The sequence below is a fragment of the Empidonax traillii genome, unplaced genomic scaffold (genome assembly GCF_003031625.1).
Source record: "Empidonax traillii isolate 1590-97213 ecotype Southwest subspecies unplaced genomic scaffold, ASM303162v1 scaffold438:size550143, whole genome shotgun sequence".
Taxonomy (NCBI): domain Eukaryota; kingdom Metazoa; phylum Chordata; class Aves; order Passeriformes; family Tyrannidae; genus Empidonax; species Empidonax traillii.
Genome location: NW_020955631.1, coordinates 307,717 through 322,045, shown reverse-complemented (window position 1 = coordinate 322,045; position 14,329 = coordinate 307,717). Strand labels below are relative to the sequence as shown.

The window sequence follows — 14,329 nt, the reverse complement described above, 5'->3', positions numbered from 1 at the left end:
GATCTTTTCAATTTGGAGAGCACCCTATAAAATCTGGCTAAGTCTATCTCAGCCACTGAAGATGGTGATCAAAATACTGATCAGTCACTCAGAGCACTCCTGGCTCAGCACTTTTGCACACTGAACTGGCTTTCATTCATGATGAAACACTTGCTGTATGACTTGCTCTATTACAAAATGCCTCACTGAGGAAAGGTAGCTGTCATTTTGCCCATCAGTGCTGGTGAGCCTCTTCAACATCTAGCGTGAGATCTCTTTTATAAAATATATTCATTTTTATATTTATGCAAAATTTCAAAATTTAATTTTATAAAATAAAGAGATTTCTTTTTAAAAAAATTGAGCTGGTGCCTGCCCAGATGCAGGTCAGTTCCAAACTTGTCTCTGGTGACAGTGACTGGGATCTCTGCTCTATATCCTGCAATAACTGGTCAAGAACTGTGATTGAATCTGAAGCTCTAAGAGCAGCATTTATCACAGCTGCCTTGGACTTCACCTGGGACAGAGGGAAACTTGATTTAATATCTTGCTCATCACTTGACTGAGTGCTGTGCAAGCAAGCCAGCATTGCTAATGGGCAAGGAGAGATTACAATGTGTGATGTGACAGACATCTATCTGGGAACTCACAGTGCTACTCACTGAGCAATGTATTGTTGGAGTAGAGTCATATCTTGGCTAAGAGCTTCAGCTGCTGTGGTTGTAGTAAGGAAAAGATTCAGGCAAGTGGAGACATGGAAAAATGAGCACACTAGGAAAAAGTGGTAGAAGCAACAGCCAAAGAGGGAAAACATGTTTTAACTGTAAGACTTTCTTTTTCTGTTAAGTGGTGGCTTTAAGGAAGGGCAAAAGGGTGCTTTAGCTGACATTCCAGCTTTTCTTTCTGCATCTCCGTTGATGTGGTTTTGTCTCTCAGGGAAGGTGTGCTGTGTCCACAATCCACATGTGTCACCCTTGCCCCCTACATACTTACAACAGGCCAAGTCAGTCAGTCACTCAGGATGTGAGCAGTGCTCCAACCCTGAATCATGAGATGCTGTGTCTACACACATCGAAGCTGTGCTGGCTCTGTTATCTGATCCCATGAATGGAGCTCCAGGATGAGTCACAGTCTGAACTAGCACCCTGTGTCATTCATGGGATTTACAAAAGTGCCATTTACAAAGAAAGAAAAAGCTTTAATTTACAGCAGTCCATGTTACTCAATGGAGAGACTACCCGACAGACACAGACAGGATGTTAAACCATTACTAGGTTTGCTACTTCTCCCTGAAAACCAACAGCAAAGTTTCTATGGCATGGATTAGATCAGTTACTGCCATGGAGAAATTATTGGAAGGTCTTTACTTCACATTTAACTTGTTAATCTGAAGTAATATATGCTTGTCTGACAAAACAGCAGGAGGAGGAAGAGGGGAGAACTGGTAGCCATGAGTAACTCTCTGGCACTGGTGGCCAGCATGTACCACTTACTCATACAGCCTCTTGTGCCTCCCAGATGATCCTTCCTTTTCTAGACAGTTCTCCAGCAGGGCTGGAAGGAGCAGAAAGGATAGAAGGCTAGTTGATCAGGAGGTTCTCGAAAACTTCAAGAGGAATGAAGAATTCATTGTAGATAAATGCAGTCTTAAATTCATGTGTTTTTAAGATTCTTCTCACGGATTTCTTTCATTTTCCTGTACAGTGGCAGGACTAGGTTTTATACAAATCTGTAGTTAAATAGCTCTCAACAAAAAGTTGGAGCAATGAAGTGCAGCCATGGGTGAAATATTGCACGACTATGTTATTTCTGCCTTTGTTTTGTTTGAGTGGTGAAACAAATAGGTGACTTAAACAAGAGAACTATGTTGAATTTGTCCCAATTAATGGTTAGAAGAAAGCTGCTCTGCCACAGCACTCTCTAAAACTATTTCCACCACAGGTTCAAGTGTCTGGACCTCCATGTCCCATGGGAGATGTGTGGAACCTGTGGAACCAAAATAAGCTAACCAGGCTGCTTTCCTCTGAAAAACATTTGATGTCTTTAAGGTCGTTATGTAAAAGACTCAGTAGACATTATCCACATGATGTTAATTGTAATATAATCAAAATCTATTGAAGAAAGGCATTTCCTCCCAATGGACTTCTAAAATTCATTACTGACTACTGTTAAGAGAGTGATGTGTCTAATTCTGTGATGGATGGAGGTTCTCTATGCATATTATTTTGCCTGCTACCTTATGTATTTCTGGGGCAGGTAATCATAGCAATTATTTTAGAGAATGTTGTGTTGGTTCCTGCTAATAAAAAAAAGAAAATATCCTTCCAAAATAAGCAGCCTCTTAGCTTTGAAACAATGTTGTTGTGATTTATGTGACAGCTGCCAGGTGTTATGCTGAAGGAGCTAGACTGAATAAAAATATAAAAACAAAATGCTTGAACTAAAGTTTAAACTATTTAAAAATAACCTGTTGTGCTCCCTTTGTTTCCACTGCCTGGAAGTGTTGAGTGCCAGAAGTGTAACACTTGACATTTGAGGCAGACAAACATAGCCTACAGATTTTGTGATTGCTTTGCAACCAGCTAGCATTTTTTAATCATGCCTGTTCTTGTCAACACTGGGGGTTGTTTCTAAACAAGCCAGCTAAAAATGGGAATTAAATTTATTTTCTTGCTCATTTTCTGAGGCTACAGAAACCCTAGAAACAAGAAACCTCTATTTTCACTGCTTCTCTCTCCAAGACCCACACTTTCTAACAAATTCACACACTTGCTCTCCTGCTGGATCAAGAGCAGGCAGCGAAGGCACTGGGTAGTTCATGTGCCTCTAAGGATGTAGATACATTTCTTCCTCTGGCAGCAAAGGTGATTTAGGAGTTTCTTGCCAAATGGCTCTGCTTCTTATTGCTGCCCAGATGCCACCACTCGCAGGGCAATTGTGCTGAGGCAGCTGTTTGTTGAGCTGTGCTGGAATCAAATCATTCAAATGGTCCAGGTTTAAAAATATCTTCCTTCACCTCAAAAAAACCAACAAAAAATGTTGATGTCATTCCAGTGACATTCCCATTCTTAGCACATCCCTGCAAAGAGCTGCAGCAGTGCAAATGGGCACTGAACCGTGGAACCAAAGCAGGAAGAGGTGGATGGGGACTCAAGGTGTGGAACCTGCTTTGGTTAGCATTGTTCAGAAAACATTCGTATAGGTTGTAACCAACCATCTCTCCATCTACATTAAAGTAGATTATGAAGACCCTTCACCTTTCCTCCCCACTTCCTAAATTTAAAAGTTATTTATCTTGTAAAAATAACAGTGCAATCAAAGTTCTCAATTCCTATCGAGCAGTTTTCTGATATCCTGAAATACTTGGCTGGAATCTCTCTTGTGTAATTACTTAAAAGACAGACCTAGTCTAACTCAGTCACGCAGAGTGTCTCTAAAGGCAGTAGAAAGAAACTGGTACCTCCAGAGGGCAATCCACTTCTTTGAGGATGGGACAAATCACACTCTGGTTGTGCCTTTCTCTCATCACTCCCATTGAAGGGGATGAATCCAGTTTGCTTGAATGGATATTTCGTTTCTGGATGACTCAAGTCTGGCAATATGGATCCCAGTCTTTGTACCTAAAGGCTATGGAGATTCATGGTGGTAAAGCAGAAAACAATGTGTTGATTTCAATATCCAGAAGGCCTAGACTTCATATTTTTCCCCATCATAAATAGGATAACTGCTGGGACCTAATAAATGAAGATGTTATGACGAAGCCATTCCGTTCACCCCTTTCCTCCTCTCCACACCCTTTTACAAGAACCTTATACAGATTTAAGTAGAGCCCTGTTTAAGAAAGCAAATATTGAAAGATGCTGAATACCTGAACTTTGAAAGTACCCATCCGGCTCAACTCTGAGATCCTTATACTGTTTGTTCATGCAAATTCTGGTGTGCCAGATGCTGAGGAGTGCTGTATGGCTGCTCAGTGGGAGTTGTGGTTGCTCAGCACCTCCAAAGAACTGGCATGTAAACTCCAGCCTGGACTTTGCTTTTATGGGAAAAACAAAACCAACCATCAGTCATGCATGGTGTACTTCCCTCCCCACTTCATGAGTTGGCCTGGTGAAAATTCCTGGTGCTTATTGAAAGCATCATCTGATGTCACTCGACACCACAGGGGAAAATATAAATCAAAGTGTAAGTATTCAGCACTCTCTCAGCATTGGCCTAATGTGATTAATGTAATCTGAGGTAAACACTTTAGTGACTCCTTATTACTGTTAGGGACCCAAATCAAGGGTTGGGACTTGTTATTCTAGGTAATGTGAAAAACAAGCCCTACCCATGAGATCTCCAAGGCTAAGATAAAGCTCAGGTAGAATCTTGACAACAGTTACCTAATAGCAATGGACAGACATGATGAAGTGTTGAATCTGAACTGTCTTAAAGGCATGTGGCAAGGGCTCTGCCATGCTCAGCACAAAGTTTACATCTCTCAGTGGAGTAGGGTTGTGGTTACAGGGAGAATAAGGTAGTCCAGGATGAGATTCCAAGGAATTACAGAGCAGTCAGATGACTGAATCCCAGTGACACTGAGTAGACCTGCTTTTGCATTCTGACTTTCAGAATCACATCCTGGTTCCAAAAAAGTTGTATTCTGTAAAATCTACAGTTGAAACCCTTGTCTCAGGCAATCCTCAGCACACTTTATAACTCTGAATTGTGAGGGCTGCTGGTGGAAGAGGGAAACAGACTTAATAGCGTGGATAGAGTTGCTTTTGGCACCTTTTGATGATTTTTTGTCTTACATGAGGAGAGTGTACCTCAGTCACTGGACGACTCAGAGTAGAAACTCCAAAGTATCACAGGTGTGAAAACTCAGGTCTAAAAGCCAAGCAATGTCTATATTGTCAGTTTTGTGCTTGCTTCATTCCTGGCTGGATGTGATGGAAAATGATAGCTCTTGGAAAGGCACATCGAGACCAGCAGCCTGCTGAGTCCAGAGAGCTGCAGGGAGCAAATGCTTCATCCAACCAAACCCAGTGGGAATCTGTTGGAGCTCCAATATTGTTTTGCTGACACAGGAAGATGTCATCATAGCAAAATATGCAGGAGTTAACACATTATGAAATACAGTTTTGGCAGTGATGCAGACAAAGATTGTTTTGTTTGAAATGCAGTACCACCAGTGTTGGTTCACAAGGTAATGCAGTCACCTTGCCAGCCTAAGTCATTACACTGAGCCTTTTTTTTCTAACATGTTAAGTCCAAATCCTATGAAACAAGCTGCATAATTTTAAGCCCGTAGATAGTACTTTGCTTCAAAGTTAATCTTGATTTAATGTAAATTTTGTATAGCAGCTGGTTAGAATAGCCAGTGGAAGTGCTAAAGGAAGCCTATATTGCACAGAAAGAGAATTTTTTATTCCTTCTTTTTTTTTTTTTTTTCCACTTAAACCCAGTGTGGGTTTAAGTAAAAAAAAAAGAAGGAATAAAAATGCAGAAATTTTGTTTTAAACTTCTTGCCAGTCCTATTCATTTACAGGGTGAGAAGTGAGGAAGGTTGTCCAATGCCTGCTTACACACACTGCTGAGGGCTCAGTGCACAAAATTGCACAACCAGTTTCAAAATTACTCTTGGCTGGTGCAGGCACTCTTGCTGCCCTTCCAAAAATAAAGGCAAAATTTTCAGTATCACAGAAGACTAATAAACCACCTACGCTCCTACATCTACCAAGATCAAGATAGCCCCGAATCCCATACAACTCAGAAAGTCTAGCCATGTATTTACTGCTGAAACCTGACTTTTATAATCAGGATGAAAGATTTGCAATCTGCACTTCACAGGGCTGAGAGGCAGATCTTCTATATTCAGGACTCAATTATCTACCTGCCTTTCAGCTGAAGATCTGGTCCCCTGGGCCAAATTCTTTACCATACTTTTGCACAAGTCTGGGAAACAACCCTTCTCATTGGCATTGCTGAAAATGGACTTTCACACTCAAGTAGGCAGCTATTTCTCCCACATTTTTCACCATGCTTGCGTTCTCATTAAAGTACAACATAAAGTTAGCAAGCAAAAGCTGTATTCTTCTGCAAGATCCTTGCCCAAAAATGTCCTTTGAGTCCTGTATGTTGTAGTGAGTAGCAATGAGTGCCTTGCTTTGAAAATATGATCCTAAGTCAAAGATTAGTAGCCCACATGTCAAATATTAAAGCAGTTTCTCAGACAGTATTTCATAAATAGGGCTATTCCAGTTTAGAGCAACCAAGGATCTGGGTCTAAAAATGGCACAGTGGACTCTAATTAGATCTGAATAACGAAATAGGGAGCTACTTTTTTCATACCTTCATACTATCTTGTTTGTTGGTGACATGACAGTTAAATAGGTAAGGGATGGACTTGATCTCGGAGGTCCTTTCCAACCCGGCTGATTCTATGATTCTGTGACCAGACAGAAGCCCAATAGTCAATTTATACTTAACATACCATTAGTTCTTACTAATTCTTGTGTCACACTTTAACAGTAAGTACTTATAAAAATGCTTAGGAAAAAATAATCCATCCCATGCTTCAGTTCCTCACAAGCATCTCTGCTTCAATGTTTTTTGCTGGACATGTCTGTTAGCATCACTATTTTGGTAACTTTCTGTTTCAGGACAATTTTAGGACATGTTAAAATTCAGAGGATACTACTTTGTCATTTTCCCTCTGTTGAGTAGTATGTTGATATCAAATAGTTCACCTGAGATCACGCTGAAGTTCCCAAAGTAAGGTGAAGCTCTACACAAAGAAGTCTGGCAGTATAGCTGTTTTAATTTTGAGAACGTACAATAACTCAAGTGCATATCTAGGAATATAAGGGGAAAAATCCTGTATATTGCAAGTTAGACTGTGGTTTTAATGATGAAGACATGAGGCATTCCTTAGCTAACAAATCACCAATTTTTATGTATTTTATTTTTAATAGGATTTCTGATACTATCACAAAGCAGTCTTCATTCTCTGCCAAAGGGATCTGAAAACACTGGAACTAGTAAAATATTTCCACCTCTTACACTGGTCTGTTAAATATTCAGCTAATTTTAGAAATTCCTTTAATTAGCAACTACAGTATATCATGTCCAGATTCCTTTTTCTACTATAAGTGTAGGATAACTATGCAAACAAAACCAGGATATAAACGGAAGCTTATATCTCTGTATTTTTTATTTCCTTTCCTTGTTCTGAGTGAAACTGAAATGAAATAAATATTAAAATTCTTTAAAGGGGAAAAAAAACAAACCAGAAAATACATCCAAGGCAGATTTCATAACAGCAGAACAAGAATCATTTTGAGTGGCAATGCACTGGCAATAACTTTTGGCTTTGGTTCACATCAATCTGGAGGCCCAGCTACACAAGCCAAGCTGGCTCAGAATCTCTTCTGAACAGGCATTTATCACCTTCAGAGCAATAATATTCCAGAGGTCCTAATCAGGACAGCCCTTTGCACCAATGCAACATACTCACCTGGCACAATCCTTCCTCTGCCAATGGTCATGGCAAAAGTCCCTCTGACTTCTCTGGTGTTAGAAGTCTGGCTGGCCTCCCCAAATTTCCATGCTCCCTGCCTTTTCCCCTCTTTCCCACTTCATTCTGTTTTCCTGCATGTTGTGAAGTCTTAAGGGTTTTAATGCAATTCGTATTTTCCTCTTCCCTTTGTCAACCTTTCCTTCCTTTGCAGACTGGTTCTGAACCATACCCTCAAGGACGAGTGGAGGAAGCTCCTGCGAGCAGTGAGAGGGGTGATGAGCCGGCTCGTCATATCTTCTCCTTCTCCTGGTTGAACTCACTGAATGAATGATGACTCACTCTGCTAGCTTCTGATGTGCTTCTCCTCGGAGGGACCGTGAGCACAGGCAGCCTGGCTGCAGTCAGCAGAGAAACTGGCCTGGAAAGGGACATCCGAGCAGGTTTCATTCCCAGGAACTCAGTTGGCCTCCGCATCATTTCCTTGAGATGACAGACTGAGAGGGATGGGAGCATGGGGACAAATTACTATCCTGTATTGTAGTTAAAGTGTTTTCTAATAATTTTTTTACTTGCAAGGGGAAAGTAGCATCACTACAGCTTTAGGCTGAGCACTGCTAGTGTTTTGTTACTCACTTTTGGCACATCCCCTCATAGGTGTAAGCCTTTCACCAATGTTGTTAGCTAAAATGCTGGTATGATACTCACTAGTAGCATCCTTTGCCAAAACAGTGTTTCTTCTCAGTATCCTCCTGCATCCCCACTTGTTGGTGCTGGTGACTTCAGTGACTTCAGACATCCTTGGCAGCCCCAAATCAGTGTTGTGTCTGACAGTACTGGTGCCTCCACAGCTGCGGAACACAGTAGGAAAGAAGGAAGCTGCCATTTCTGCCTTTGTGCTTGCTCTTCCTGCTAAGCCACAACAGATGATGCTCATACAAACACTTTATTTGTCAGGAAGATTCCCAGTGGCAGGAATGAGGAAGATGCATACACCAAAAGCACTGGCCAAGACCCCACGTGTGGATGCAGGACACAGCTCTGAGTATGTGGGGCAAATGCTGTAGTGCTGCCCAGCCTGTCCAGCCATAATCTGTGTCTATGTCTTCTCAGTCATCAGTGAGTGTAGAACAGGGGGCATGTTATTACATGAAGCCAGGATGCAGTGAGGTGGTCACATGTATTCAGTCAAGGTTTAATTTGAAGTCCCAGTGGTGCGCTGTAGAAAAGGCAGATGCTGACTGTCCTGTTCCATGTGCATTGCAGATATTTATCTTTCTAATGAAATCAAATTTGTGTCTTAAAAGAAGTTCTACAAGCTGTATTTAAGGTGACATTCTGCAATTTTTTGTCACTAGGAGCAAGGTGTCAACACTCAGTAGTGTTTATGAGAGACTGGAAGGCTGCTGGGAGTGCTTGGTGCCACAGGGGACCAGATGTCAAGCTCTGCACTAGGGTTACTTGTGGATCTTTCCCAGATTCCTGAGCCAGGCCCTCGATGCAGTTTTGGCAGGGGACTGTGTGGGGCCGTAGGGCTGCGCTGTGTCCCAGCTGGACTGGTGAGCTGGCAGTGCAGACCAGTTAGCAGTGTGGGTGTCCACCTTATCCTGGACATCCGCTGCTATCGGCCTGAGTGACATCAACCCTCGTTTGTCTCTGTTTTCCCTGGAGCACGCTCCTGCGAGAGTTTGTCGGGCTGCACAGGCGAGCTCCACGTAAAGATTTGGAACTCTCACAGCCTAGAGAGAGCGCCGCCCAGCACCACCACCGCATCGCCTCCGGCTGCTGGAGCAGCTTTTCTCTGGGATTTGGTTCGGTGTGAGGGATTTCCTATATTCTCCCAGTCGTCCTGGAGATTTCCCCTTGCTCTTCCCGCAAAGTTCCTCCACATATACTCAGAGCCCCTGGGAAGGAGCCCGCTTGGGCACCGCCGCCGGGACAGGGGAAGCCGAAGCGGGAGGAACGTGCCATTTTGGGGAGGATGCACAGAGCCAGAATGAAAACGCAAAAGAGATGTGGGAGCGCCTCACCGTTTTCCCATCGCTGCGCTCTGGCGGGAGGAGGCTACCCGGCCCCGACCACAGCGGCAGGAGCCAGGGACTCCCCTCAGGGGGCTGCTGAGTGGGATTCGGCAGTGCCTGGAGGCACCGATTTGCCCTCGACATCCCGTTCCCGGAAGCAGCCTTAGCCGAGGTCGGCGGCGTGAGGCAGCCCCCATCGGGGCGCACCTCTGGGAGAGCCCGCGGGGATGGGGACTTCCCGGGGCAGGGAGGGGAAAAGTATCCCCGAGGGCGATATAGGGCTCCCCGGGTGCCCGCGGACGCGGGTGCCCTCACCCACCCAACCCCCCATCCCATCCCGGTAAGCGCTGAGGGAGGCGGAGCAGCCCTCAGGCGTCTAGGCAAGAAAGTCTATCAAGTCATCTTTACTTTGCAGCTTTTATTAAAAATATAAATATTAAACATTCTCTTACACAACCAAATCGACCGAGCGCTGAAAAGATGTTTTATTGTGAAAATGTTTACAGGAAAAAAAGTGAATCGAAAGTAGCTTACAGAGATTCCCCCTCCCACCTCCCTGCCCCTAGCAGAAAAGTTTTCTGTCTTCTTGGCACCATTTCTTCCAATGCTCACATATCCCTACGTAGCGATGGCACTAGAATAACTGGGAAATGGAGAAATAAATAAAGGTAGGGGAGGTTACGAACGACACTCGAGTTTCTGCACTTGGTACACGGTTGTGCATGCTAGTCAAGGGACAGAGGCTGTTCGGAGTACACCCTTCTAGGTTTAAAGCTATATAAAAATAAAGAGATGACATCAGAGCAGCACTATGGTACATCGGACGGTGTAATTATTCTTGTGCTAACTGCGGAATCTCTTTGGCAAGGTGGGGCGGGGCCGTTTCACTTCCCGATTATCTCCATCAGTTTCCTGTTGCTGTGAGCTTGCTGCGCTAACTGCTCGGCTCGGGCCATCTCCAAGACTTCTCGCAGGAGGTGGAAAGTCAGATCCAGAGAAATAGGGGGCTCCTCGGATCGCTTTTCCCTCTCCACAGCCTCACCCTCGGCTTCGCCGTTCTCGGGGCTCCCTGGCGAGCGCTTGGGCAGCTGCTGCAGCTGTTGCACCGCCGCCCGGAAAAAGTTGCTGGCGGAGGCTTCGGGCTGTAGGTGGCTGGTGCTGCTGGAGGAGGCGGAGAAAGAGCCAAGGGGTCTCTTGTGGAGGTTGCCCAGGCGCAGGAAATACTCTTCTCCCATGCGAAGCAGGACGGGCAGAGTTTGCTGCTGCTGCTGCCGCTGTTGCTGGAAGAAATCTGGCTGGTGCAGAGCCCCGGGGGCGGCTGCCGGACTCTTGTTGAGAGCTCTGCACTCCTGGCAGGGCAGGAGGGCGACCAGCAGGATTCCCGTGGAGACCAGCAGCGGGATCTTCATGGTCGGGGCCCAAATCTGCGGAGGCAGACGAGGAACGGGATTTGGGTTACACAGCCGAGCCGCGGCGGCGGGGAGGGCAGCGCGGCGACGGGGCGTCCCCGCCGCCGCTGTCCCGGTGCTGAAACGCGGCGCTCCGCGCCCCTCCGCGCCCCTCACGCTGCGCCCCGCGCCCCGCACACTGCACACCGCACATCGCTGCCCGACCGAGCTCACCTCGGCCCGTCCACCAGAGCCGTCGAGGCGGCAGGTCCACGCGGAACAGCCCCGCGGGGCAGCTCCGGGCAGCTCCCGGGCACCAGACTGGGCTGAACCCCTGTGCAGATTCTCCGCGTGTGCACGGACCCGCACCCCTTCACCCACCCGGGGTGAGGGGGAGCGTGGAGCGCCTGCGGAGGGGCAGCTCTCCCCAAGAGCTGCGGGGTGCGAGCGTCCGCTCCCCCGCGTCTCCCCGCACCCTGCCCGGTGGGGCAGCCCGCCGCGTTCCGCGGGACTCCGCGCTCAGCCCCGCTCCGCGCCGGGCGCGGCCCCGCACCTACCTGGGGCGGCGGTGGCGGTGGCAGGGCAGGGCGGGCGGTGGCGGGACTCTGCAGTGCCCGGAGTCCTTTCCTCTCACTCTCCCTCGGAGTCGGCTCCTGGCGAACTTGGGATCAGATTTGGTCCTAATCAGAGCCGGGGCGCGGGATTTTTATAGCTTAGACCCTCTCCTGGAATCACGCAGAACTTGCCTAATAAGCTGACGCTCTCCTGACAGCCCGATTGCGTGCCCCGATCTACTGCTGAATAAATCATGGGGGCCCGTCGGAGCGGCGATGGGCAGAGTTTCGCTATCGCAACCCCAAATCTCACGTCCAATTATATCAACAGATATTTATCGCCTCTGCAGTGACGTCAGCGGGGCCGGGGGCCGGGGAGCAGGATGCCCCCCCCACCCCATTGACAAAAATACTTGAATGAGATTTCCTAGCGAGCGCGTACTATGAGAGGTCACTCCGGGGAAACTTTCCACTCACGGGCTGGCCCACGGGGAGGTGCCCGACCCAAGCCGGGCCGGGGTTGCTATCCCGGGCCGACTCCTTCCCCTATTCCCGGTCCTGCCCGGCCCCCGCCTCCTCCGAGCCCGCCCGCACGGGGCGGCTGTGGCGGGTCAGCAAAGGAGGTTCCGAGGGGCGCGCATTTTGCGGGGATTCCACTTTGCTCCTCGCCCCGGGCAGGCCGAGGCAGCGCTTGCCCTGCAAAGCGGGCAGGGGCTCAGTCGAGCCCGCGGGGAAGAGGCAGAACACATGCCGGTGCCGGGAGAGACTCACGGCATCGCTGGCATCGGGGCTACCCAGGGACCCGCCACGGGTAGAAGGGGCGGAAAGCCCCCCGGGGTGGCGGGGAGGGCCGGGGCCGTCGCCGCCGAGGCCGCTGGGAGCATCTGGCGGGGTAGGGAGCGCAGCCCGGGCAGCGCTCCCCTCGCTCCTCCTCCCCTGCCACCGCCCGCACCGCCGCCTGCTCGTCCCGTCCCTGGCTCCGCGCTGCCGGATCGCGCTCCCCCGCTCTGGTCCGTGCTCCTCTCCATTGTCTTCCTCCTTCTTGCGTGGAGGTAACAATCGCTCTTTTCCCCCCTTCTCGACTCCACCAGCTTATCTTCCCCACCTCTTCAACCCCATGGCCATATACCTCCCTGTTTGCCCTCCTCAGCTAAGACACCCTCTCTCCGGGGTGTCCTAATCCCACGTGGAGCTCTCTTTGAAGTGCTCTCCCATGTCTATTAGGCTCCAGACCATATTACACCAATCTCTCCGGCTGGCTTTCAAGCCCTCTGATCTCTTCAGGAAGTAGTGCTGCCTATAGAAATGACTTCTGCCCAACACCTCTCTGTGTGTTCTTCCATTTTTGCATCCCATCATCTTTGCCAGTGCATCTCAGCCGTGCTTCTCCACTGCCTCAGTTGCAACATCAATCATGTCCCCCCCTTTAAACTGGAAAATTTTACAGAAAACCTACTGGTTTTTTCTAGCCTAGACTGTAAATGCCTGGGTCACGCACTTGCTCGTCTCCCATCATAGTGAGGAGCTGCAACAGAACAGGTGGTCGTACGCTATCAATGCTAAATAAGTGATAAATCTGCAATCCATTTCCTTAATAAAATAACAAAGTTCAAACAACTTAATGCATGAGGTTGGCCGCAGCCCAAATCTGAGCATCTCCTTAGGGATGTGATGCACTTCAATTTCAGTTATACCTACCTCCACCCTCGGACGCTTTTGGTGAAGTGCCAAAGAATCAGATCTTGTGCATCATGAAGAAATAAATGGAAAAACAAGTAGTAATACCAGAGATTTAGCTCTTCATTACCTCTGTTAGCTCAGGCATTCATGAACTGAAATGCGTATTACAGAACAGAATACATTGTGTAGCTAGTCACAGCAGAAGCTATTTGTATGCTTTTAAAGCATGTCAGCACTGCTTTCAGTGAGAACAAGAGGTTCAAAGAAACAGGAGCTAAGTTCAATCGGTTGATGGAAAACATAAGGGGTACTTATTAAACTCAAACCCTTCAGATGTGCTCTGGGATGGGTTTTATCACCGTGTCTCCATTTTTACATTTAATATACCCTCTAAAACACAAAACCTCTGAAAATAATGTGATCATAAACGTAAAGAAGGAAAAATTCTGATCTGAATACATTTTTTTAGTGTTGTGGATAAGATCTGAATAATACAGAGCTGTGTCTCTCCAGAAGATTGATGCCAATGAGAACTAGCTCAGGTTATGTTTCATTTTTAATCATTTACAATATTATTTAGGTCCCCTCAGGCAAACTGTTTTGGCCTGTTTTATCCCTTGAAGAAATCCAGGTATAGCAAATGCAACACAGGAGTGGGCTAGGATTCTCAAATTTTCACAAGTGCTGTACAGCCTGCCAGTTCCTTCTCCCCTTTTTACTGACTCCTGACATCTGAGCAGGGTCTGCAGTGTCTCATGCAGGCTTGTTTCTAATCCTATATGGTCTTATTACTCCACTTCCCTCACAGATCCTGAGCGATGTGTGAAAGGATTTGCAACAGTTTAAATGCAGGGAAGACTGTGAGACATTCGGATATCCTGATAATGAGGAATATAAAATATCACAGATACACAAAACAAAAAGTACTTCCCTCAGCACTTCAGATGCAGAACTGACTGTCTAGGAGTACAGAATTCTTTTTTCCAGAGTCACTAGTTTCTGACTGAAATCTCACTCCTGAAGGAGATTGTAACAGAAGAAATCATGGGTTGTCACTGGAGGGGTAAAAAAGAAAGACAAAGAGGATATCAAGTACATCTGGATTAGTTTTATGTTTAGTGATATAGTTCAAGATTAGCATACCCTTCATAAGAAAAGTATTCATATTTGACTCATTCTGCAAACATCAGGAGCAAACAGAATTTT

The 14,329-nt window shown here is 46.7% G+C and overlaps 2 protein-coding genes across 2 annotated transcripts in view; one reads left to right on the top strand and one right to left on the bottom strand.

Moving 5' to 3' along the window:
- TRIM55 (tripartite motif containing 55) overlaps nucleotides 1-8,209 on the top strand; it is a 35,114-nt gene extending 26,905 nt beyond the window's left edge. The window contains exon 10 of the mRNA XM_027894675.1: nucleotides 7,695-8,209. Within this exon, the coding sequence (XP_027750476.1) occupies nucleotides 7,695-7,814 (120 nt within the window). The 3' untranslated portion in view covers nucleotides 7,815-8,209. The remainder of the gene's footprint in view (nucleotides 1-7,694) is intronic.
- Nucleotides 8,210-9,904: 1,695 nt separating this feature from the next.
- CRH (corticotropin releasing hormone) lies at nucleotides 9,905-11,877 on the bottom strand. The gene is made up of 2 exons (XM_027894702.1): nucleotides 11,447-11,877; nucleotides 9,905-10,925 (listed from the first exon to the last, which is right to left on the bottom strand). The coding sequence occupies exon 2, from the start codon at nucleotides 10,908-10,910 to the stop codon at nucleotides 10,386-10,388; it is 525 nt and encodes a 174-aa protein (XP_027750503.1). The 5' UTR covers nucleotides 10,911-10,925; nucleotides 11,447-11,877; the 3' UTR covers nucleotides 9,905-10,385.
- Nucleotides 11,878-14,329: the final 2,452 nt, after the last annotated feature.